This window comes from Wyeomyia smithii, chromosome 3 (genome assembly GCF_029784165.1).
Source record: "Wyeomyia smithii strain HCP4-BCI-WySm-NY-G18 chromosome 3, ASM2978416v1, whole genome shotgun sequence".
Lineage (NCBI taxonomy): Eukaryota > Metazoa > Arthropoda > Insecta > Diptera > Culicidae > Wyeomyia > Wyeomyia smithii.
Window position 1 is genome coordinate 258267305 of NC_073696.1, and position 26577 is coordinate 258293881.

General features: G+C 37.1%; 1 protein-coding gene across 4 annotated transcripts in view; it reads right to left on the reverse strand.

Moving 5' to 3' along the window:
- The window catches only part of LOC129727607 (furin-like protease 1), a 460593-nt gene that overhangs the window by 263104 nt on the left and 170912 nt on the right, over positions 1–26577 (reverse strand). For 3 of the 4 annotated variants that reach the window (XM_055685594.1, XM_055685598.1, XM_055685597.1), the window contains exon 2: positions 130–976. In XM_055685594.1, coding sequence (XP_055541569.1) covers positions 130–768 — 639 coding nt within the window. In that variant the 5' untranslated portion in view covers positions 769–976. Of the gene's footprint in view, positions 1–129; positions 977–1044; positions 1206–1268; positions 1407–26577 lie in introns of those variants that run through there. The other variant, XM_055685596.1, reaches the window with a different exon arrangement.

Here is a 26577-nt window from a genome sequence, read left to right on the forward strand (position 1 = left end):
AACAATTGGGGAAAAACATATATCAACGAAACCATGTTACAATAAGGTAGTCTTTCATGTCCCGAGTACCATGATTATTGATGCAGTTATACCAGATAAATTAATAATAATCAGAACTGTGCTACTTACCTTGCCAAGATTGATGAACCCGTGCTCCGCCGCGACCCGTTCGACCAGTTCATCCTCCCCGTTCGGAATGTGCACAGCCCAGTGATGTGTGTAGTGTCCGCTGCCCTCGTAGTGGTCCACGTAACCACTCCCACTAGTGCCCGCCGGATCAATGATATCGGAACTAGATTGCTTAGTACTAGGTTTACTGCTATTACTTCTACTACTGCTACTGCTGCCGTCGCCGTTCGTATTATCACTAACTGCATCACAGTGTACTGCGGAAATTGCACCTACTAACACTATCGCTACTATGTACAGCACTACCGATCGGCATCGGTGCCATCGGAACGGGCTTCTTCTGGATGTGCTGTTCCCGCACGGTGCCCCCGCTTGGATTTGATGGCCACTATCGCACGGTGACGGTGACGTCGGGCGGCAGGGCGGCTGGAATGATGACGTTGTACTGCCGGAGTCTTCCTGCGGTGAAACCCTCTGGCGGGCATCGGAAAATTTGGCACATTTTCGTCGGCTTCTCCGGCAGCCAACCGCGTCATTGTTCGCCATTGCCGCCACACTATCGGTCCATCTGACATCACATTCCGTCGTTTGCGCCGCACACGGCGAGCAACCGGTCGTGGGCGATCTGTCAAACTTCATTGGGTCCAGTCGGTTTCACAGGTGTCTTTCCACCGGTTCACGGTTCATTGGGCACAGAATTCTGCCGTCCGATGTTGGTTTATCAGTTCACTTCTACAGCTGCTTGCTATTCAAAAAGTATTTCACACTGCAGCATGTAATTATTTTTAGCTTCCTAGCCGGAAGTGTGCTACAACGCCAATGACGCTCAGCCTCAGAGTGATGCGATCTGAAAAATGAGAGTTAGAGAAAGGTAAGAATTCATTAACCGAGAGAGCTTTTCCGTATCAACCGAACTGTTCATGTTCTACATCACAGAAACGAACTCCACTAGTGTAAGTCCACTATTTTGATCAAACTTCATTCATCGGCCGTTCGTAAGTTCGTCGGTTCAGAATGTTTCATCCTACGCCGCTAATCCTTGCTCATTTCTCTGCCGTCCGGTAGTGGGCGCATTGCTACAGAGTAGTAAAATGATTGGAATTTAATTTCATCTGTCTTCCACTGGTTTCATCTATTACCGATCACCATTTTAGTCAATGTTGCACAGAACGACCACCCCGCCGGATGTACGGAATTCAATTACTAGAGATTGAACGTCGCATATAGAATGTGGTTGCAAACCGAGAAAGAGAAGTTGTTTTTCTCGCAATTTGTTCTTTCGGCTGCTGCCTTCCGGAAAAAGGAATGGAGCAAAACTAGTGGCCATGAGATACGAAACAAATTGAGTTCCAATTTGAACTACTTGCTGGTACTGCTGCTGCTGCTGCTGCTTTTGTTCGCTGCACTGCTAATGATGACAATGACAAAGCCAGGACATCAAACTGCATTTTCGCGATTCGCCAGTGATGTACGGCTTTGGCTCGACTGTAGGCGAAGGGCTCTAAGAGTGAGTTGGCACGGACCTGTGAACCTGAAAGCAGAGACAGAGAGAAAAAAATACCACAATCAATCTTTCTGTTGAAGGACGTAAGAAAATAAATGTTGATACAATTCAACGGTTGCGGCGGGAGAACACAGCACATTAAATCCGACAGTAGAAAGTTTTGTAATGCGTTGGGGAACCGATGTTTCCGTAACTTTGGAAAGGAGATGGAGGTGAATTTTGTTAACCACTGATGCGAAATATTGTTGGATAGTTTAGCGGTAAGAAACATGACTTATTTTCTTGTTTAGTTTCCAACTGCATATAGAGAAATAAAGATTTATACGGCAGCGAAATTTATCAGGACATCATAACCTTCTCTACAGGATTGCTTCATTTGAGCAATATTTTTTTTAGAGCGAAAAACTTACCAGTGAACACTATAACGATCTGAGGACTCATAGTTTCATTTGAACAAAGTTGGTTTTAATCTATTAAATCAGTTCAACAGATTTGGTCTAGTTTAGTTACATGGTAATCTTGGCTTTTGGTAATCTTTTTCTTGTGGAATTCCTTATTACTTTTATATTATTTGTTCTATTACTCTTACTCCTTTCCATGTTTCTTTATCATTCTCCTGTTTCGAATTCCTGTCTCTTTACTTTTTCATCAGATTAAATTATCTTATGTTTTACTATTTGTACTCCATTTTCCGTTTTGCACTCTTCTTTTCACGATTGTTTGTGTTCGAAAAGAAAGGTTTAGAAGGGTTTCTGGATGGTTTCTGGAGTTTAGTACGGGATTCCACCGTTTTGTGGCGCTAGTGTGCACGCAATTCTTCGTATGTCGACCTTAACTTATCTCATGATTCCGCTGCAGGTACCGCTACTGGTACCCGCTACCGCTGCTACTATCTCCTGCCGCTGCTGTTGCCAGCCACTGCTGTTGTTACCTGCTGCTGCTTTGTTGAGGCCGTCCTAGTCGCAATCCACTAGTAATTTAATTAGTTTAAGCAAAAGCAGGCCCTTACAAAACCGAAAGGGTAGACTACCGTTTTACTAGGTATATAATTATGTCGACCGTGTTAGAAAAAGCAATCATTAGGCGACCAATGAGTGATCGCAGTATGTGTTTCAACAAGGTTTGATAATACTGGTTGACAAAAGCAAAAAAAAATGTTGCTCTAAAGCTTAAAATAATTGTCCTAAAAAGATTTTCTAGATTTTTCTAGATTTTTATTTTAGCTACCCAATGTAATCTAAGTTCCTCACAGACGTAGTTATACGTCAAAAAGCTTTTGGATGATGAACAGCTTTTTGTGCAGAATTCTGCCGCTATGTGGCGTTAATGAACACGCAATTCTTCCTATTTTGACCTCAACTTATCGCGTGATTTCGACTTCCTAGAAGGTTACGGTCTTCAGCAAAGTTGTTCAGAAGGTCAAGGGCTTCTATTTGGTGGACACTTCAGTGCTGATTACCACCGCTACGTGGCACTGGTGTGAACGCAATTCCCGGACGAACACATACGATTCGCATAGATTCTCTAGGATTTCTCACATTGGATTCCTGAGTGTCCTTGAAAAGGATTCCTGAAAAAGAATCCTCAGGAATGCCCTGTATATGGCTCTAGGATTCTTGAAATAAGAACCGTGAGTGGGAATCCTCCGGATCGTGTTTTCGATTCCTTTCACGATTCCGTCACCGAGTTATAGGTATCCTGAGGATGGATTCTCTGCGTGTTAGTAAGGGTTCTTGGTTTTTTGAACTCAACTTGTCCCGCGATTCATACTTCCTAGAAAAATACGGTTTTCGGCCAGTGCCAGTGAAAAAATTTCTTAAGGAATAGTTTTTCGTAGTTTTGTAAGAACCTAAATGTATCTCTACCAGAGCCTGACAAAGTCATTTTCAATTGACAATTATCAGATCATAGTGACGCTTTGACCCGTCGCTTTCAATTGAAAAGCTTTTGTATTTTTATCGAGTACTTCGTGAGTCACATGAAACCCAGTCGAAAGCTCTCGCTTCGATTTTGACAACTGAAGGGCTTTAAATTGATACAAATACTTTTCAATTGAAAGCGGAGATTATCTCTATCACTCTCACATGACGATTCTTAATTGAAAATGACAATGAGCGCCGATGGAGACTCCCATACAGTACTTCACGCATATATAGGAAAGAGGGAGCAAATATTGATCGGGACTTGCGTCACGTATTTATTGGATGCCATTGCCGTCTAACTACGGCTTGCGGTATTAGAAAACTATCATCAAACGACGCGATGCCGTGCTAATTTCACTTGAGGCGCTGAAGGAAAGAAAGAATCTCTCTCCATCACTCTCTGTCAATTGAAATAGTCATCATTTGAAATGATCCGATGTACAACAAACGGGAAAGAGAGAAAGAAGTGATTCGATGACAGTTGCTGAAAGGAATCAAGTGAAAATGAACCTGTTCGAGTCGAAATGACAGCGCGAGATATTAAGTTTCATTGTTTTGTTTCGAAAATGTAGAGCCCTGATCTCTACAGACAAAAAATTAATTAAGAGTCCTACTCAATCTATTCAGTGAAAAAAAAAAGCCTAATAAAATCTGCGACTTTCTAAATGCAAAAACTAGCGCCATGTAGTGAACTTATTCCTAACCAAACTGTTCGTAAACCAAAAGCCTCTGACCGCCCGAACAACTTTGCTGAAGACCGTAGCTTTCTAAGCGGTTTATTTCACGAAATAAAGTAAGTAGGGAACGAAACTGAAAATTTCATGCACACTGCATAATAGTTCAGAAACCGATATTAGGGAGAAATCTGGATTTAGAGCTCGATAGAAATATACTAGAGAAAAACTTTCTTCTTCAAAGTTGTTGTATATGATGAATCGTTTATTTAAAAAATTCAAAAATTAGGGTGACTCACATTTTCGATAAAATCAAGTACCATGGAACGGGGGGAAATTGATCAATTTTAATGATGTTTCCCGATCAACTCGCTTCATGTATATTTTTTCCGAAATATTATATGCTTAAAACAAGTACCAATATGTGCTCAAGGAGTAAGGCTGTGCGAGATTTCGAATGATTTCGTATAATTTCGCAAAACTCGAAATTTTCCGAAATTTCGCGAAATTTCGGTTTCGCGAGATTACCGGAAAGTTTCGTTGAATTTCGCTAAACTCCGCCTAAAATTTCGCGAAATTAAACTTCTAATTTCGACGAGTACGAAATTTCGCGAAATTTCGGACCAAATTTCCGATGCGCATTATTACATTATTTTCTGGGTTGTGCTCGTTGCGACCATAAATTTAATTGAATAAATCTCAACAGATATTTGGTTTACTGATAAAAGTCAGATATAGAAGACGAAAAGACCACGTGGTCTTTTTTCTGACTTATAATTTATTATTGCCACCAAGAATATAGCTTTCGCATTTTTTTTTTTTTGATTAATAAATTTATTTGACACGACTTGATAATTCATAAATGTCACGGAAAGTTTGCGATTTGTCAGCAATTATGGCATTTACTTCTACAGAATAATAATTCTATTTTGCAATGCGTCAGGGTTTGTGACATTTTCCTGGAAGTATATTTCAATACTCAACGATCGGCAAAAAAATCAACGCCTTGGTCTTAAAAACAATATATATGACCTGGATGCTCGTGAACAGAAGGAAGAAAGAAAGATGTTTATATTTTGTTCGACATTCAAAAGCCATTGTACAATTTATCGTAGATGATCAAACTGTTCAAACAAATTTTATTTATTTTTATACTCAACAACAAATTGTATTGAAAATGATTCTGAATATACTCAACAGAATAGCGTATATTAATTACTTTCAGGTAAGGAAATCATTATAGGGTATCGAACGTCTTCGTCAGTGGTTTTCTTCGGCAGTTTTTCTGCAGCGATCTTATTTAAAAGGGGGCCGAAGAAAACTACTGACGAAGACGTTCGATACCCTATTTGTTAAAGACAGTGAAATATTATTAAAAATTAAACAACCATTATCTTTTTTTTATTTTTGTTTTTGAGAAAATGATATTACCGAAAATTCTATTTACAATTTGCGCAATTACTAATAATCAGTTTTCTTTGACCTTCATTTTTTTATAAATTTTTCATACTTTATTGTACATATATTTGTAGAATGAGATCATAAATCAATTCTTTTATGAAAATCAGAATGAGTAACATTTTGCTCTTCGGAGTTTCTGATTGTTTTTACTTAGACATGGCGTTTCCTTTTACTTTATTTATCTTTATTTGTTCTGGAAAATTTAGGATAACAGGCCTATCCACAATTAGTATTAAAATACAATAAAAATAAAAACAACGAGATTTGAAGAATATTTAATTATTCAGTTACGGTAATAAAATAGTACATTTTTGAAAGGCCCGTTCGTCATACATTTTAGGCAAAAAATTATAAAAAAAATTATCCGTATTGCGAACAGGAACAGTCTGATTAGAATTGCTTTTTCAAAGTTTTTACCAAACATGTATAATCAGACTATTTTTCGTTAGGGCACTTGGCAAATAAAAAGACCACCTGGTTAAAGTTGGAGGGGGACTGGGGGAGGGGGCTTTCCAAACGACCACGGGGGGGAGGGGGGTAGTGGGAATAAAAGGGATCAAAATATCACCACGTAGTTTAGGAATGGCCCCAAATGCATTTTATTATTTTTGGTATCGCTGAAACTAACAGGTCATTTTTTTCGGACAAAATTATTTTCTACAACTTTACCAGAGACACTAGTTATGCCAGTCAAACAAATCGATTTAGCTGAAAAAATATTTCTAATCTCCAATAGAGCACTCTGTGTATAATTGAAATATTTTTACAACCGAAACAGTTTGTTTGATTGGCATAGTGTCTCTGGCAAAGTTGTAGATAAAAATATTGTCCTTCCAAAAATAAACACGCTGTGAAAAAACAAAATTGTTTTGAAAAAATATAACTTTTTTTCTTTATATCTTCATCGCTGCGGTATTTTTCCTGTAATTTTTATACAAAAAAAAAATAGATTTTTTGAAGAATAAGCTTTTTCATATTAGTTTTAATATTTCTCTTACATTTAAAATAAATGAATTTTTTAGTGTTCTTTTATCGGAGAGATAAAATTACTATCGAAAACTTTGCCGAAGACGTCAAACTGATCAAAACACTTTTGGCTCTGAAAATATTTGTAATCACAATAATCCTCCCAAAATAGCATTTTAAATAGCTTCTCAGCCTATAGAAACATCTATGCAAAGTTTGGGCCAAACCAAAAATGACAAAAAATATTGAAACTGGACATTTTTTGTCGAACTGCTCAGTTAAAAATCTACTTTAACTCATTTAAAAAACTGCGCAAAAATATTGACAACTTCAAAGTTTACAGAATAGTTAACTTAAAGTTTGTTTTCCTCGAATTGATGAAGATGTCACTTGGTCTAATCTGACTAAACGGCGTCAAAAAAAAAAATTCAATAACACTGGTCGACAAAAGCGAAAAAAAGTTTCCCTAAAGCTCAAAATGGTTGTCCTTTTTTCTCCGTGTTGGGTATTTTCGTCACTGCGACCATTTTTTTTTTTAATAGGGGGGGGGAATGTTTGTTATGATTTATTTATGTACTAATATCTATTCAGAATTATTATTGTGTGTTCTGCCACAAATGGTGACATTTCAACAACATGCAATTGAGGATTGCAACGATTTTTGTCGGAATTTGTTGATAATTTGGCTTGACATATTTTCTAATGTTTCTACATTAGTGAGCTTATGTAGCTCGTTCGTGCTAAACCAGGGAGGACGCTTCAAAATCATTTTCAAAAGTTTATTCTTAATCCTTTGATCGTCACTGCGACCAATTTTTTGATATTTTGTGACATACATGGTTGCTTAGGGAAAAACGCAGTCAAGTCTTTGAAAAAGTTATCTTTGCTAGGGACACCAAAACTCACAGGAATGGTTGACAATCTACCTACCATCTCTCATGTTTTCCAGTTTGAGCTCTAAGACAAAACTTGGATTTTGAATAATGAAAGTGCTATGAAAGAAGGATTACTATTTTAAACATAGTTTCATTCAAACCAAAAGAATCAGTTCAGAAGTTTATTAAATCATTATTTACAAAGATATTTCAAGTGTGTACTTTAAATCATTTGTATCTATCGCGCTTTTTTTACCTGCAATATAATTAATATAAATGAATAGGTATAACCTTCAAGATTATAGTTTTCCATTTTTGATATTCCCGTCATTGCACATAAGACGGTCCCTATATAAAAGAGTGGCCAAAATTACCAAAATGCGAATTTCCTATTCAGGATGTTTTGAGCACATGATTTTGTAGTATTTTATCTATACTTTCATAATTTTTGAATGAAATCTTGATACAAAAAACGGTTCATGTTGAAAAATGCCTTCAAAGTTACCTATTTCAGAAACGGAGAAAAATAGTTTTTCTGAATATTTTGGAATATATAAAAACCTACTAAAGCTATCATGATATGTTCACATATGATTGAAAGCTTATTAAATTAATTCCCTAAAACAAAATGGGTAATGGATTTCAACCCTACAGAGTCAGTCGCAAGCCACATTGAAAATATGCGTAATTTTCCTAATTTTGACCATCAAAAACATTAAATGTAAGCACGTGTAAGCACAGCACCTGATAGTGTGTCTGAGAGCCCTACTTGTGCTCTTAAGAATATGTGTTTAAAACTTGCGGAAAATTTGCGTTTTGGTAGAAAAAGATGATTAAAAATTTTCCATTTTTTTGCAATTTTTGAATTTTTGGGTGATTTATTAACAAAGTTTTTCGTATATTAGAGCAATTTGGTACAAAACACACATGAAATTATTAGATTAATTGGTTCATTAGAATATACGTTGTTTAAAACATATGTTAAAAGTTTGAGTAAAATTTGGGTTTTTGTAGAAAAAGGTAATTTAAAATTTTTAATTTTCTATGTAATTTTTTGGAGTTTTATGAAGACTTATCAACGTATGTCATAGCAATTAGGTTCAAAAATATACTGGAAAAACTTAGTTTGATTATTCAGTTGTACACACTTAAGTAAAAAAATATTTTTTTCATTTTGTTAGAAAAAAAATGGTTAATATTAGCAATAAATTGGTTTTCGCGTGTATCGATGTTTTTTTACCAACCCAAAGTTTTTTTCTGAAATTTATTTTGTTTACCCATTACAACATCGCTGAAACAGGTACTAGACGAAGCAAATATTTGCTATTTTTCAATACAGATTTTATTTGCAAATAAAATCGTACCGAAAATAGCAAATATTTGCGTCGTCTAATACCTGCTTAAGAGACTTAGCGATTATTCATGTGAACTTAACCTTAACCTTAACCTTACTTAACCGAATATAAAAATGAATTATTATCCCAAAAATGATTCCCAGTGTTTGTTTTATGAAAACACGGCCATGAAACACCACACGCAAACTTCTCTCACCATACACAAATATAACTGCCAGATCTAAACAAATGGTTTGAGCTTGCATTTGGGCATTTACTCGCCAGTTAGGCCGTTTACATACTGGCGCGTCCTGCGTTGCGGAGACGGTTCGCCTTGCCGTGAGTTAATGTACAGCGCTAAGCAGAGCTGTACATTAACCCACGGCAAGGCGAACCGTCTCCGCAACGCAGGACGCGCCAGTATGTAAACGGCCTTACAGCCGAAGTAGAAGCTGTGTACCGGATATGTCGGCATACAGCATAAACAAATGGAGGTTCTCATGGTCGAACTTTACAACACTGCAGTCAGGTGTTTCATACACGAAATTGCATTGAGTTAACCGTCAATCTCACAACTACTCCCACGCATAAACCCGCAATCTCACAAATATTATCATACTCTTGAATCATGCGGCTCATATGTCTTTTATGGCTGACTGATTCTAGTTCATTCCTTTGAGTCGGTCTGATTGCTTGTGTATGTGGAGGAAACAAGGTTTTATGTGTGCTTTATAGTTCTGAAGTTTTATTCAAGTGTTTTACGAAGAAGCGAGCTTGTCTAACGAGGAAGTTCATAAGATCGATTTAGTGAGTTTGTTCATACAACCTAGAACAGAAAATGTTATAAATGATTGCATTTAATTGATCAAGCACCGTTTTAAAACAGTTTTTAACAAACAAGATCATAGAGAATTGTATCAACATTTGCTGGCTCTACAATCGAGATTTGCTAAATCGTTTCGTCTTCAGTAGTTTTGTTTGAATTGAATTGCTTTACAACTTTACTGAAAAAACCATATCTCTTGAATGCTCCTATCAAAAGTTAAATTCGTGCGCAATCTCTGCGGACAAATCGCGAACTAACTCTCAAAGCCATAAGAAGCGTTTTACTATTATGTGCATCTTTGCTGAAAACAGTAATCGTTTATCTCGTTCCACAAACGAGTTATTTACGTTTATTCGAAAACCAAGACATTTGCCTTATTTTACGTGGTTTATAAACAGCCCCATGTCAGTACAAAACTTTTTTTTATATGTTATAATCATCTGCAATGGAAAACCAACAATTTGGCACAAAAAAATGAATTTTGGCCGGAAATTTCAATTTTCCGACCATTGTGCATTGTCGGTTTTTCGATATCTGATACCTACGTTACTCTTCGTCACCAGGTAAGCATCTTGTGATTCAAATCATTGGGTTGCTATGTTTTAGAAACATTTTTTATATTTTTCGAAATTTCGCGAAATTTCGCGAAATTTGGAGACCAATTTCGTTTCGTCTCGAGAACTCGAAATCCACCTTGATTTCGTTTCGACTAATTTGGCGAAACCGAAATTAAGGGTTAATTTCGTTTCGTTTCGTTTCGACACCAGAAAAGCCAGTTTCGCACACCCTTATCAAGGAGACCACTATGGCTATTAGTGAAATTTTTATCGTTTACTTATGAAATAAATTTGAGAATGTTGTAAGGTACCATGAGATAAATAGGGGTGAAAATGATCACCCTTGAATACCGTACATTCTATTGGAAATGTACTATTATTCGATATATTCAAGATAAATGATGACTTCTGAACTGAAAAATATCAATCACAGCTAGTTTGGAAATAACAACAACAATAACGCAGGTTAAACTCTATTTATTTTGATTCACTAGATAAAATGTACTGAATTTGCTCTCATTTTATTATCGTTAGACCGATTCCAATTCGGTTTGTTGCAAAAGGTCAAAAACAAGCTCTGGAATTAAATTTTTTGTAATATCCTGCAAAATTATCAGTATTACATTGAGGGTATGGAATAATCATTGCTGAAAATTATATGTTTTGAGCTTTCATCAAACTTTACTCACTTCTCCGAATTTATCATAATTTTTTTTATTCACATCAAAACAATCTTTGAATACCTTCTAGGGCATTGTAAGACAATCAATTTGCAACATCGTAAATCTTCAAATTCTATCCAGAGTCAAGATATTTTTCATCAAAAATATGCCTTTTTCATTTGGTTGGCGTTCTTTTGAGAAAAAAGGGTGACCATAGTAAACGGATCAATTCAATATGTTTAATTTTTGAAGTAATGAAGTAATAAGAAGTAATAAAGTATGTTTTCAAATTGAACTTACTCAAATATGTATAAAAAATGCACATTTTTAAAAATTTCGTCTTACACAGAGTCAAACGTGCCCTTCAAATTGAGACCAAAATATATTACTTATGTTTGCCTCAAAAAGAGCGACGAACAAATAAAAAAGATATATTTTTTCTATAAAACATCAATAACTTTATGTAGAATTAAGATATTTACGAAGTCACCATTGCAAATTGATGGCCCTAAAATGCCCAAAAAGTCATTCAAAGACAGTTCCGATGTGAGAATAGAAATAAAAAAAATTAGAGCAGAAAAGGTGTTTTTTTTCAACCTAAATCAGATATTTTCAAAGATAGAGAAAAACTTTTTTTACAAAGTTGCTCAAGATTTAATATTAGCTACCTGATTTCATCGAAAATTTGGGTCATCCTAATTTTTGATAATTTATAAAAAGCGTTTCATCATACACAATAACTTTGTAGAACAAAGTTTTTTTCTCGAATATTGCTATCGAGCTCTAGACACACATGTCCCTCTAAATTCGATTACTAGACTATTGTGACCAGGTTATGGCAGAATTACGAACTATGATATTAGTCAACCGGAACTCCTTGACCATTTGAACAACTTTCATGAAGACCGTAGCTTGCTAAGTGATTGAATTCACGTGATGAATTTATTTCAAAATACTCAATGCTACACGTACACTAAGAAAGACAAGTTATAATTTTCTTATTTTGGAATATAGAAATCCACTTTGTTCGGTACAGTTGTAGCATATTTTAAAAGAAACAATTTTGTTGAAGACATCATACTTCTACCTACTCATTCATGGAATTTATTTTATGGAATTTTCTATAGAGTGCCTCAAAAGTAAAGTTTTTTTTACATTTTTTCTACGTTCTACAATATTGTTTGCTATAACGAAACAAACATTTTTGTTGAAGGAAGTTTATTTTTATCACTCATTCTTTTGGTTATTTACGATTTGTACTGAAATAATGCACTAACTCACACTGATTACTTTTATCTCAAAAAAAGTGATGTTGGAACCGAAGTGTCTTCAGCAAAGTTGTTTCATTAATTATTCTCCATTTTATAGTAGTTGGATATCTGTGATTAATCTAATCATTAATCATTTTGCTGAGAATAGTTATAGCATTTTTTCTAAGAAACAACTTTGTCGAAGACCAAACTTCTGTCTGTCAATTTTAATGAGCTATTTAAGAGTTTTCTTTATATTTATTTATTGTATTTTTTTTTCAATATAACTTTTTATGGTAATTTTCTCCAATTTTATATGTTCTACAAAGTTGTTAACTATAATACAACACACAAGTTCACCGAAAAAAATTTACGAAAAATTGTTGAAAATCCATATTGAATGTTATACTGAAAAAAAAAAAATCATTTTTAGTAGCCATCTACAGAAAACTCCACGGAAGTCCATTTAAACAGGCAAATAGAAGTATGGTGCCTTCGAAAAAGTAGTTTCTTATGAAATGTGCAACAATTTTACCTACAAAGTAAATTTTTCTAAACAAAAATTGAAAAAGTAAAATTCGTTTCTCAACTTAAGGTGGATTAATCACGAAATTGCAACTTCTATAGAAGAGAAAATAATTAATTGATCAACTTTGCTGAAGGCACTTAAGCGATTTTGCAGCTTTGGGAACAGTGTGGGTTGTTGTAATCACGAAATAGAGTTACATAATGCTGTTTCTTTTTCTATAATTATTTTTGATTGCTTCTTCTCTCAATACTGCTCCATTCTACCTTTACTATTTTATTTATTTTCTACCTTATCATCGTTCATATTGCATTATCTTTGCTTTTTTTTATTTATTTGTCATTTTAATGTTTTACTTCTTCCATTATTTCATTTCTTTTATTAATAATTTTGTGCGGTTTTTTCAATTTAATTCGTCATCCTATTCTCAATGTTGCTTTATCTTTTTTTTAATTTATTTTCTCATAACGAATCGTTGAAAAATCTATCTTTTTAATTGATCTTTCTTGTTTCCTATTTCAATTTGCTGGTCCCTTTTTGTTGCGTTACTTTACTATTTTTTGTTATTTTGACATGGAATTATCTCTTACGGCAACATAAATAGGGGTACAGATTTTAAAACCGAAAACATGGAGAGCATCACGAATGTTGTTTCCAACGGATTTCCTTCATTCTTATAGCAATCGATTGGAAAATCAGCAATGTGTCCACCAACATGCGGAAAATGTATTAGGCACAATATAGTGCTTTGTTGAACGCATGTTTCGACCAATCAGAGTTTTCCACAACGCAACCGACCCTAAAATGGTCGAACGGTTCGGCTTTAAGACCGATTTGATGTTTTTGTGGTTTTACTCGCTCTAGACCACGAAGACACGCTCACCAGAAGTTCAACTCTGAGTAGTCCCGTATAATAGCTAGCATACAGAAATTAGGTCTTCATTGTATAATCGATTACTGCAGCAAGAAGAGAGTTGACTCTTACTGAAAACTGGTTCGACCCGCAGCTTGCAGAGCAGCAGCTAATTTTAGCGCAGGAAGACTGCAAAGGCGACTCATTCGTTCGAAACGTTCCACAGCAGACGGACCAACCGGCGAACTGCACAGCATTGCTGAACATGATAGTAAATTTGCCCGGATCTGTCGCGTCTCGTTTGATTTCAGCTATTTGGCCACTGCTAATAGCCGTGAGTGTGTCAATAGCGTGTGTGCATGATCGTTACGTCTTGTTTGCTCGCTCGCAGTGTGGGTTTGGGGAGATTAATAAGAGAATGGCTAATCCCGTGTCATCGGAAAATGGCAATGCAAAATCAATTCGTCTCTTTTACGTTACCAATCAACGCGTACCAATAAATTGATTAAAAAAGAGAGTTGAAAAATGAAATTTACCGCTTCACACCATAATATTGATCAACCCCAATCGAGTCAAAGGAACGAATGACTGTCTTGCGTTGCTTTCTACAGATATTCAGCTAGCCTATGCTCGCAAAGAACAAATGGCATCTGTGTTCTTGGACATTAAGGGGGCTTTTGATTCCGTTTCTATTGACATTCTTTCGGGCAAACTTCACCGACAAGGATTTTCACCAATTTTGAACATTTTTTTGCATAATTTGTTGTCCGAAAAGCATATGCATTTTACGCACGGCGATTTGGCAACTTTTCGTATTAGCTACATGGGTCTTCCCCAGGGCTCAAGCCCCCTTCTTTACAATTTTTATGGGAATGACATTGACGCATGTCTGGCAAATTAATGCACGATAAGACAACTTGCAGACGACAGCGTGGTCTCTGTTACAGGAGCCAAAGCTGCCGATTTGCAAGGACCATTGCAAGATACCTTGGACAATTTGTCTGCTTGGGCTTTACAGCTAGGTATCGAATTCTCTCCGGAGAAGACTGAGACAGTAGTTTTTTCTAGGAAGCGTGAGCCTGCTCAGCCCCACTTACAGTTAATGGGTGAAACGATTTCTCAGGTTTTGGTATCTGAATATCTTGGTGTCTGGTTCGATTCGAAAGGCACCTGGGGATGTCACGTTCGGTATTTGATGAAAAAATGTCAACAGCGAGTAAATTTTCTCCGGACAATTACTGGATCATGGTGGGGCGCCCACCCAGGAGACCTCATAAGGCTTTACCAAACAACGGTATTGTCGGTGCTTGAGTACGGGTGTTTCTGCTTCTGCTCCGCTGCAAACACACATTTAATCAAGCTGGAACGATTGCAGTATCGTTGTTTGCGTATTGCTTTAGGTTGCATACATTCGACCCATACGATGAGTTTGGAAGTGTTGGCGGGCGTTCTCCCATTAAAAGACCGCTTTTGGGATCTGACTACTCGTATTCTCATCAAATGTGAGGTGTTGAACCCCTTGGTAATTGAAAATTTCGATAAGCTAGTTGAACTTAATTCTCAAACCCGTTTCATGACTGTGTATTTCAATCACATGTCTCAAAGTATAAATCGTTCCTCATACACCTCCAATCGTGTCAACTTATTACATACTTCTGATTCTACTGTGTTTTGCGATACATCCATGATGGAAGAAACTCGTAAAACCCCGGATCATTTACGCGTGCAGCAGATTCCTAAAATATTTTATAACAAATATAAAACATCAACTGCGACAATGCGTTTTATACTGATGGATCACTTCTCAACGGGTCCACTGGCTTCGGTATCTTCAACAATAATTTTACCGCCTCCTACAAGCTCGATAATCCTGCTTCTGTTTACGTCGCAGAATTGGCTGCAATTCAGTATACCTTAGGGATTATTGAAACAATGCCCACGGACCATTACTTCATCTTTACGGACAGTCTCAGTTCTATTGAGGCTCTCCAATCGATGAAGAATGTAAGGCACACTCCGTATTTCCTGGGGAAAATACGGGAACATCTGAGTGCTTCATCCGAAAAATCTTCTCAGATTACCTTAGTGTGGGTCCCTTCTCATTGTTCCATTCCGGGCAATGAGATAGCGGACACTTTGGCTAAGGTGGGCGCAACAAACGGTGATATTTATAACAGACTAATTGCCTACAATGAATTTTTTAAACTTTCACGTCAGAGTACACTTGTCAACTGGCAGGCCTCGTGGGATAAGGGAGAACTGGGGAGGTGGCTACACAGCATCATCCCCAAGGTTTTCACCAAACCTTGATTTCGGGGGTTTGATGTAGGACGAGATTTCATTCGCATGATGTCTCGGATTATGTCCAACCACTACGGGCTAGATGCACATCTCTTGCGTATTGGGCTGGCGAGCAGTAGTAATCATTGCGTTTGTGGATTGGGGTATCAAGACATTAAACACGTGGTTTGGGTGTGTGCTTAATTCTGCGGCGCCAGGTCTCTACTTTTGGATACCCTCAGGGCCCGAGGAATACAGCCCTATGTGCCAGTTCGTGATATTCTCGCTCAGCGAAACTTGCCATACATGCTACATGTTTATAGCTACTTGAAGAGCATCAAGGTGCCCATTTAATAGCGAAACGAATCTCGGATAAAAAAAAACCATGTTAGTTTTAGTATTAGATTTAGTTTCAGCTCGTAGTCGGCAGCGAGGGTAAAGACTAAAGGGTAAAGAAAGACCATAAGGCATTAGATTTAATTGGCTCCGTAAAACATTAATTTGTATTGTGCCGTGTCAAATAAATGTTGTGTGAACAAAAAAAAAACCCAATCGAGTGTATTCCCTAACCTATTCCTAAAACTACATTGATATAAGACAGGCTGTCGTAATTCTACGTTAACCTTGCGGTTTTGTTTTATAAACAACCTCTTCAACTATTCAGTTTCAATATTAATCCCCGTTACTTTTTTCAGTTTATTGGTTTTGTTCATTTTGTTCTTGTACAATATGTTATCTCTTTAGTTTTTTTTCGCTGGTGAATTCCTGTATACCATAAGCATTTGATTTACTTTGACTCACCGTGTTTTGCCCCTTTTTAGTTCTATCACTTTTTCTCCTTCTACCCTTTTTATTCTCTGCTCGTTTTTTTATTTCATTTTTCCTTTTTATCGTTTTAATTTTGTTTAAGCATTAGCGATTTTAGTTTCGTCATCTTCTTATCCAGAATTAGAGCCTTTATTTTTTCCACGCCTTTCACACTTTTTTTTCATTTATGATTATGTTTCTTATTCACTAATCATTTCTACTCCTACTTCGCCCTGTTAATTTTCATTTTATCCCAATTTCTCTATCATTTTCCTTTCAAATTTTTAATTTAATTTTTTGTGTTTTTTCTTTAAATAATTTTTGCGGTGATTTTTGTTTTTCTAAATTTAACTACAAAGCATCTTTTTCGCTTTTGCTACCTTTCACCAATGGCTCGTCTGTGATTACAGCTCAACAAGGGATGTTGTCGCCTTAACGAAGCCTGTGAACAAGGTGACCTCAGTGGTAGTCCAACCGAGCCTGCTGCATATGGAAAAATCTCCTATCTGTATCCTGCCAGGATCAATGTGTTGCCATTGCAAACAATCCTACAACAGCAGTGTGACTGCACAAAAATGCGTCGACGATCTGTTAGCGATGAGAAACAAGGCCAGCACACGGACGGGGAGAGAAATGAGACGTACCTATGTATGTGTGTATATGAGTGGATGAAAAAGTTTGCATTCTCAGAATCCCGACTGTTTTCGAAATGACTGGTGCTGGTTTGTAACAGTTTGCCTGCATGCAGTGTTTGCCGTCGGACCGGAAAGTTTGCCTTCCGAGCTGATGCTTCGATCAAGTTTCACACAGCTCCGTAAGTACTCCGGCCGCAGGGCCAAATGCGGAACGGGTTTCCTTTTTCTCCTGCAGGGCCGGTCGATGTTGACTGTTGATAAAAGAATCCACTCGAGATGAGGAGATTTGAAATCAGATTCGGTTACATTGAATGTATGTGCTGGCTAGGGAGTCGATTAGTTTAGATTTCCTCAACTATTGAGGGATTTGAGTACATAGCAACTTGTCGAAACAACAACAACCAGATACTGAAGTTATATGAAAAGCCGAACAAGTTCTGATTAGAATAGTTAAGAGGCTCAGCTCGCGGTCAGTCTATTCTGGATGTTGAGTAGAATCGCTTCGAGGATTTTATTCTTTGTATAACTTGTCTACGTGCATAGCATAATATTGTCGGGATCTATGATTGGATGCTACTTAGAGTGAAAATAATAAAACTTTTTTCACCCGTAGGTTCATAAAGCCCCAGGATACCGGGAGCTGGCAAACTCGGTCGAATGCGTTTCGTTGACTATACGTTTTTGACGTTGACTAACGTCTATATCGAAGTTAGGCCCCTGAATTTGAAAATCTAGTAATTCAACCAGGGAAAACCAGAGAAAAGTGGTCAGGTTTTGAGCGCTTATTTTGCAGTCATCTATAATCAGGTTTTCGAGGTTTTGGCATCAATCGATCAGAAATTCTTTTACGGTAAAATTTATGTAACAAAAACAAACTATTGTTTGAAATACACTATTGAAAAATTGATAATTAATATCGATTGTCTAAATCATACCGCGCAGCCAATCACCACCTCTCTTCCCAAGCACTGTCGACACTAACGGATACAATCGATCTGACTTTGTTGTTATTGTTGTTGTCATTTTCTGTTTCCGATGTTTATGCTGCTGCTAGCGGAAAAAACCTTGCAAATATGCATCTTTTTGTTGGTGTTAATTTTACGACAGCGGCCGGCGCCCCATCATTCTGATTCCAAAACCGCACCAGTGACATGCGGACGCTAGGTGATAGCAGCTGAAAGGAGGAAATACAAAAGAGTACCGCTCATCTCGTGCCGGTTTCACCCGTAATGCTGGTGGCTTTAGTAGTAAATGGCTACTGCGAAACACTTAAATGGCTGGAATTCTGGACGGACTAACCAGGAAACTATAATCGGCAACTGGCACCTTTTGGTGCCTCGAAATTTTGGTACAGAAGCGGCTAGTTGAATTTTCTGTTTTATCAATTGCTGCTGCTAGCGGAAAAAACCTTGCAAGAATGCATGTTTTGTTGGTGTTAATATTACGACAGCGGCCGGCGCAGCTTTCAAGAAACATTTTTCTCTACCATTCCATCATCTATGTAGCCCCTCCTTCTTTCTAATTATCTGACGAAGCCTTTGTATAAAACGTATCGTTCGAACATTTCACCCCATCAGTTTCATTATTAAACCGTACCGGATACATACGGACGCTCGGTGTTAGCAGCTAAAAGGAGGAAAAACGAAATAGTACCGGTCATCTCGTGCCGGTTTCACCCGTAATGCTGGTGGCTACTGCAAAATACTAAAATGGCTGGAATTCTGGACGGAAACCAGTAAACAAGAAATCGGCAACTAGCACCTTTTGGTGCCTCGCAGTTTTATAATAGAAGCGGTTAGTTGAATTTTATGTTTTACAGTTGCTGCTGCTAGCGGAAAAAAACCTTGCAAAAATGCATGTTTGTGTTGATGTTAATTTCACGACAGCGCTAGGTGTTAGCAGCTGAAAGGAGGAAAGACAAAATAGTACCGGTCATCTCGTGCCGGTTCCACCCGTTATGCTGGTGGCTGTTAGTAATAAATGGCTACTGCAAAATACTAAGATGGCTGGAATTCTGGACGGACTAACCAGTAAACGAGAATAATCGGCAACTGGTACCTTTTGGTGCCTCGAAATTTTGTTACAGAAGTTTTGTAAAAGAAGCGTTGCAATTCCCTCTACTATTTGGTTCAATGGAATATAAGAATACGGTAGTCAACGTCATGCGGTCGTGTCTTGAATACCACCCTCCTACTATTTTTTTTTTTTTGGATACCGGCTTTTCATGCGCTACCTGAGGAGAATAAATATTTTGCATTTCATCGCTGGCTGGCTGCGCACCTGGATGGCACACCGACACCCGCCGGATAGTAAACTCTAGACCACGGCAAGCGCGACAGGCAATAGTCGGAATTGCTAGTTATTGTGAGGAAAATTTATTTTAATGAGATTTCCTGGCTAGCTTTCAGTCAGGGCAAAGGAGACACTACAACCCTTGGCAAGGGTGGGAAGGCTGATGAGCCTTCGTGCTACACTAATTGATAGTTGAAGTGCTGGGGCTGTGCCTTTTGGAACGATACTATTTTTGCGGTTCGGTTGTGGTTCGCCTGGCAATCAACGTGTAGAATGGAAACTGCGGGACTCAAGAAAATCTTGTAACGAAAATAGGGCCGCAAGCTATGAGGTTGCACTTCAGAAACTCGTCTACGAGATTGGAAACTGACTGATACTTTGTATGTTTGGTTACATCGGTAATTTAAGCAACTTTCACACTAAATACAAAATAATGTGGATTTTTTCAAATTTGTCCAAATAATATCTAAAATAATGTCTAAAATACAAATGTCACCAAGCTCACAAAGTTTCACTGAGATCTGAGGAGCGGCTGCTGGGTGAATGAGCTCGAAATCCCCCTTTGACGAAGTGAAGTGCATCTTTCGCAATGTTGTTCAACAACACCTTTGAAAAACACAATCGTTAAGTTCACTTTCATTACCATTCGTCAAGCAACAATCAGCATCGCTAAACCAAAATTATTAGCTAATAACAGGTACCGCACGTAGCGAAGCAAGAAAGCAACGGAAAGCGAAAGCTACACCACTTTCCGCTGGGAAGGAAAATTAAATCACTACGTATTCTTGAACACTTTTCCCGTTTGGCTGCACAACCGACACAGCAAAACGTGGCTCGGCGAGGTGCTATACCGTAGCCGTACGTCGTAACGTGTCGGCTGGCCGATTAAGGAAAAAATAACCACCTCCACCTTCTCCCAACCGAACCGGTCGCACTAGGACGACGGACGGCTCACTCGGTAGGCCGATGTCGTAGCCTTGATTGATTGCCAACCTTGCGCTCTTCATAAAACAACAAACGGCAACCCCCAACACCGTCGTCTGAATAAATGAGGTACGCGCGGGAAGTTGGTGTTTGCCGCGGGAAATTGGCGGGAGTGATTACCTCGGGTCACGTTCCGTGTGATGCAGCATTTGTTGGAGAAGGTGGAATTGTATGTAGCTAACTGAAACCATATTGCCGGTACATTTTGCATTGATGAAATTCCCCTTCCCGAATTTCGGAATTGGACATTGGTTGTTGGTCCACCGGTGAGTTGCGCTCTCCCCTGCTGTACGGGGTACTGCACTGCAGCAAGCATCTAAGTATTACGATGAATATTTGCAAATCAATTACGTGGAACAGTTGCAAAACAGCGGTGCTTTTGCCACTGCCACACAGACGCTGGCAGTTTTCACGGAGACGGCCGGCAATTGTTCTACCAAAATGGCAATGATCGATCTACTGCAGCCGGCTTCATCATGGGAATAATCAAAATTCATAGAACTGTTGCGCAGCGATAGACGTGCGATTGATTTAGTGCGCCTTCGCGAATGTTTGTTCTGTTTCGCTCTGGTTGTGCAGCCACACCGATAGCGGCTCGTTACGGGTCTGATTGATGCAGTTCATTCGCGTTAAGAACTTCAATCTCTTTGTTATACAAAGGTTGAAACATTTTGCAGAGCGGCAAGCGTTTCAGTGTTCTTTCAGATGAGAATTATGTTCTACGAGCCTGTAGACTGGAAAAAAAAGGTTTATAACGTGACTACGGGTGAATATGTAAGAGATATCATTGATTTTGAATTACCAAACTGAAAGTTTTCCATTTCTGAATGTTTAATTTTTTTATTATATTTTTCTATCGAGACATCAATGAAAGATGTGCCTAAAGAAAATCACGTCACGTTTTGCACAAAATTTTGCAATTTTGTTGCATGAAGTGATTATTTTTCACACGAAACGGCTGCCAGATTATTGCAAGATTTTTGGTAGGCATATCTCGTCAGTCTGGTAGCCATATCTTGTCAATGTTAAGGCTTGAGAATTCTAGAGAAAACGCAAAGAAAATTCAAGCAAATGGTTTCGACATTATTCGCATATAAATAAATTCAAACTTTGCTTTATTTCGGAACCTAATTATTCTGAACAATCTCACAAAAAAGTATTATTATTATCAGTGGCAATTATTTTTCTCAGTTTGGTGGTACCGAGAAAAAAATTTCTGAATAACATTTCCGGAAAATTTATATTGATACTAATTTCAATGCTAGATAATTTCTAAGTCATATATTTTAGAAGTAAGTAATGTCCAAGAGAATCTGGGAATTTCTTGTAGGGTTTTCCAATATAATTGACAATTCTGTATGTCTCAAATTTCATTTTAGAATCTTTACCGCCTACAAATATTTTGTCAACAAACTACATCCCGCATAATCAATAACCATAACGACATGCTTGACAGCCTATTCGGGGTATAGTCCAAACCGTCTGGGTTATCGTTAAACCATATGGATTATCGTCCGTTCATAGTTCCTGTTTTTTTTTTATTCATCTAAAATATAATTCCTGTTAATTAGGGATGTGTGGCACTCATCCAATTCAAAACCTAAATTCATATGAATTTACCGCACATTTCGTAGTTATTCTTCCATGATGAGCTTGTGAAGTTGCACGAGGAATCACCGTAAAATGGCTAATTTTGGAATAATTTACCGTCTTCAAATGACAACAATTCAAAAGCTTCCGCTAGATCGATAACGGCACCAGCTATGTCCTCACAGTCGGTTAGAGAAGGAAAGAAGAAAGTGTTACAATCTTTGTTGCCAAAGACTGAATTTAGCTCTGCATCTCTAACGACTATAACGGAAAGGAATGTTGCGTTGTCACCGTGTTAAGCGCCGGATTTTTTTATACGATCACCACTCTGTCTACACGCTCATGCAGGGTGCGCCAAAATAATTGCAACAAGAAACAGACGACTGTTTAGCATGCTTTTGGCAAATAAGAAAAATCTTTTGAAATGAAAATAATTTATTGAGAAAAAACCATTTAAAAAAACAAAAACTCGTTCAATGTGTCCTCCTTTAGCTCTGATGACAGCTCGGAGACGCTTAGGAATATGACTCGCCGAATGTCATTTTGAGGAATTCCCTTCCAAGCTATGGGCAAAGACTTCTTCAACTCGTCCAAACTTGTGTGTTTTCGTGAGCAGGCCTTCGCCTCTAACACTCCCCAAATCGTGAAGTCCTTCACGTTTAGATCTGGTGAGTTTGGAGGCCACTCATTCTTGGTGATGGCAGAGAGAAAGTTGGACTCGCACCAGTCTTGAACGGTCTTTTTTGTGTGAGCCGGGGCACCGTCTTGCAGGTCGGTCCAGTTTTTTGATTGTTATTGGTTTTCGGTAAAATTAAAATAAAGACCCGCAAATTGATTATGCATTTTTATTGCAATAACAGGGTGGCCAGCAGATTTCCAATTTCAAATTCCCGGTTTTTCCCCGGTTTTCTCGGTTAGAAATTGATATTTTTCCCGGTTTTGAAGAGCATAAATATACAAGTTCAACCAAGTTTATTTATTGACAAAATGAATTTGTGAAAGAATTTTGATTTTAATACCATTATTTCATTTCAAAACTTGAAAAGGGCTAACTACTTCGACCCTCATCTATTTGCTGTTGATTTTTCGACTTTTCATGGCTGAGGAATGCAACTCGGCCCATTGAGTAAATCCTGAACGAGGTCTAGTATAAAAGGCACACTTGGGGCTTTTCGAAGCGGGTAGCGTGCAGAAAATATCATTCTCTCAAAATTTTCATTATTTCACCCAGCCTCAAGATATAATTTAAATTCAATGTGAGCTTCATGCTTCAGAATATTTTCACAAGAGTTTTAATTTCATTTCGAACCGTTCAATTTGCTGTCATTTGAGACTTACATAAGTTAATTACTGGTTTAATTAAACTGTTCAATGAAAGCGATATTCGTTACTTTCTGCACTCTCTGGTCGAGTTTTTCGACGTTTTGTAGAGCTGGTTTTTGCTTTTTCAAAACTTTAATACATACATTTTCACAAATTTAGAATTTAAATTCAAAGTTGTTTTGGCTACTGCTGAGCTTCGGAAACGACAAATTTTCTATTATTTCAAGCCTTGAGAAATTTCATCAATTGTTTCAAGCTTTATTACGGATTTTGGCCTTATTCAAAGTGCTAATTTAAAAATAAAATACAATAATTCTTTTTCCACTAATTCTAAATTGAATTTTAAATACAATTGTGGATTTTATTGAATTTAATTTTGAATCTATTCTAGGGTTTGTTTTTCTAATTTCTGGTCAGACTAAAATTCAGCAACTTTTCAACTTAATCATTTAAAGTTTAATTTTAAATTCAATTGACTTAAGAAAATTTTACTTCAAAATATTTTTTTCTTGTTTCCTAATAACTTTTTCATAGTCATTTTTAGTGAATGAGAGGAAACATTCTAGTTATTTTTCAGAGCTTCCAAAATAATTTGAGCACATTTTTGACCCTGAATCGAGATAGTTTTTCGCCTTGCCTGAATCTGCAATACTAGCCGTTTTTTGGACATTTTAAATTTGTTTGAAAACCAATTTTTTCCTTTTTTTTACTTTATTGTGTACTTATGTTATACGTTCGGCTGAGCAGTCACAAAAATTTAGAACTACTTATTTTATACTATCCAACGTTTCGTCACTGGTCGAAACGTCGGATAGTATAAAATAAGTAGTTCTAAATTTTTGTGACTGCTCAGCCGAACGTATAACATAAGTACACAACATCCCAACAGTCGAAAACTCATCAAAATTTTTAACCTTATTATTACCCATTTTCTGATGTTCACCGACTTTGCTAGATTCAGTTTTAAAATTGATTATATTTGTGTTGTTTATTTCATTCTGACTTAAATATAATTTTATTGCTGCTTAGAAACAATATATGCCTTTTTGAGCTAAATAAGAAGCTTGTTTTGTGTTTTCTGATTCCGCCTCCCAAATTTCAGAATTTTCAACAAAAATCTTTATCAAAAATTGATTTTTTTCTACTTTTATAATAACATTATTTTTTTAGGTTTTTGGTACATTTCTGACATCAAATTAAAATCTGATTGCTGACTTTTATAGAAGAACTTTAGAATCATTTGAACATATTTTTTATCTTTTTCTAGTGTCTGTAAACGTTTCATGGCAATTGAGAGCTAAGCAATTGTGTTTATTTCTGTCGTTCAAAATATTTTTTCCGTTTTCTTAAGAATCCCTTGCTCAGTTATTGCCTCGATATTATAGAAAAGACTAATTTGAACACATTGTTATCCTTACGTAGTAATGTTCCAGGTTTATTTTAGGCGATAAATTTTCGCTATGGCCTTTATAGTTTTGACCTTTTTTGGAGATTTTGGAGGAGTAGGCAAGCAATTTAAGAAAAAAATAAAGACAGTCTTTGCATTTTTAAGCCACTAGAGTACTATTTTTAAATTTGGAATTAATTTCGTTGCTTCTGTTCTTTGAAAACGCAAATTCTCTAATATCAATTTCTGAAATTTCTGGCCTCAAGACATTTTTTCAAGTGGATTTAAGCTTAACCCATTCCCAGTGGAAAAAATCAGTTTTTACATCAAACAATGAACTTCAAACTCTTATTACTAATCAACTATATGCATAATTAACACTAAATGAATTGCATATTAAACATCAATCTATTCTCTAACGGTGGTGAATAGCTTCGTCGTGCAAATTTTTGCTTATTTCCCGTCGGTCTATTCCCGCCACTATTGTGTCAATCGCCGACACCCGGGAATGCGACTTCAACTAGGATCCTAACTAACGACCCGTTGGTTAACGGACTGGCGCCAACGGCTTCACTTTCCCATGCGATATAAGAACCCAGAGATTTTTTACCTTAGAAAATCTCCGGAGGATTGAATCTAGATCAGTTTTGGTTGATTGTGAGTGGATCACGTCATCACACAACCATCGACACACATGGTGTTGGGATTCGAACCCAGATCCAGCGTGGTTGGTGGAGGAGTTAATTGTTTTAGGCTTTAGATATTTTTTATCATAGTTTAGTTGTTGCCTATTTCAAGTTAACATATCAAGCCTGATTGGAATCATTCTTGACTTCTCTGGCCTTCAAAATATTTTTCAATAATTTAAAGTTTCAACCTTCCCTGGGCTTTGTAAGTTTTTGTTGGCGATTTGTAACCTAAAATTATAATCTTGTTTCATCAAATAAGTTATTATCAATATTATTATCATTATTATCAATTTTAACAAAAAATATGAATAATTTGGTACATAATTTTGAAACATACTCAGACATAAATAACATCAGACGCTGATCCTGTAAAGTGGTGTTTGTTTTGATATTTGATCGGCACTTACTATTGAAGTCCTAATCAGTGTGAATAAGAAGGAAGACAACTTAGAAAAAAACAATCGCAGCCAACTGTTAGTGTACAGAACAATTGCGGAGCTAGCGCTAGGATCCTATTGACTATAACGGTCGTCTTTTTTAGCCGAGATTCTAATATATAACGACAGGCTTATTACTCCAGCATCTTACCCTGAGACCAACTAAATAGTTCCTTGTGTCTTCCAGTGTTTGTGAGATGGCAGAAAATGTATAGCGCGTTGAACTAATACAACAGATCCCACGCATGTAGTGAATGAAAAATAATGTTCAAAATAAACATGATAAATTTCCCGGTTTAGTATTGAAATTCTCGGGTTTTTCCCGGTTCATTTTCGAATTCCTGGTTTTTTCCCGGTTTTCCCGGTTCGCTGGCCACCCTGCAATAATTATGGCGCACCCTGTATATAAACTATATTGTTCTTCTTCGCCGAGCTCCGTTAGCTACCCTGCCATGTCGGTATTTATAACAACCTCATTTAACTTTGTGTTAATTTTTTTCTAAAAGTTAACATGGGAGAAGGGTCAAGTAGAGGGATGAGAGGGAGCCCCGGAATAAACCTTTGCATAGTAGTCCCTCCAGGGCCGGATTTAGGGGCTGGGGGCCCGGGGCAGA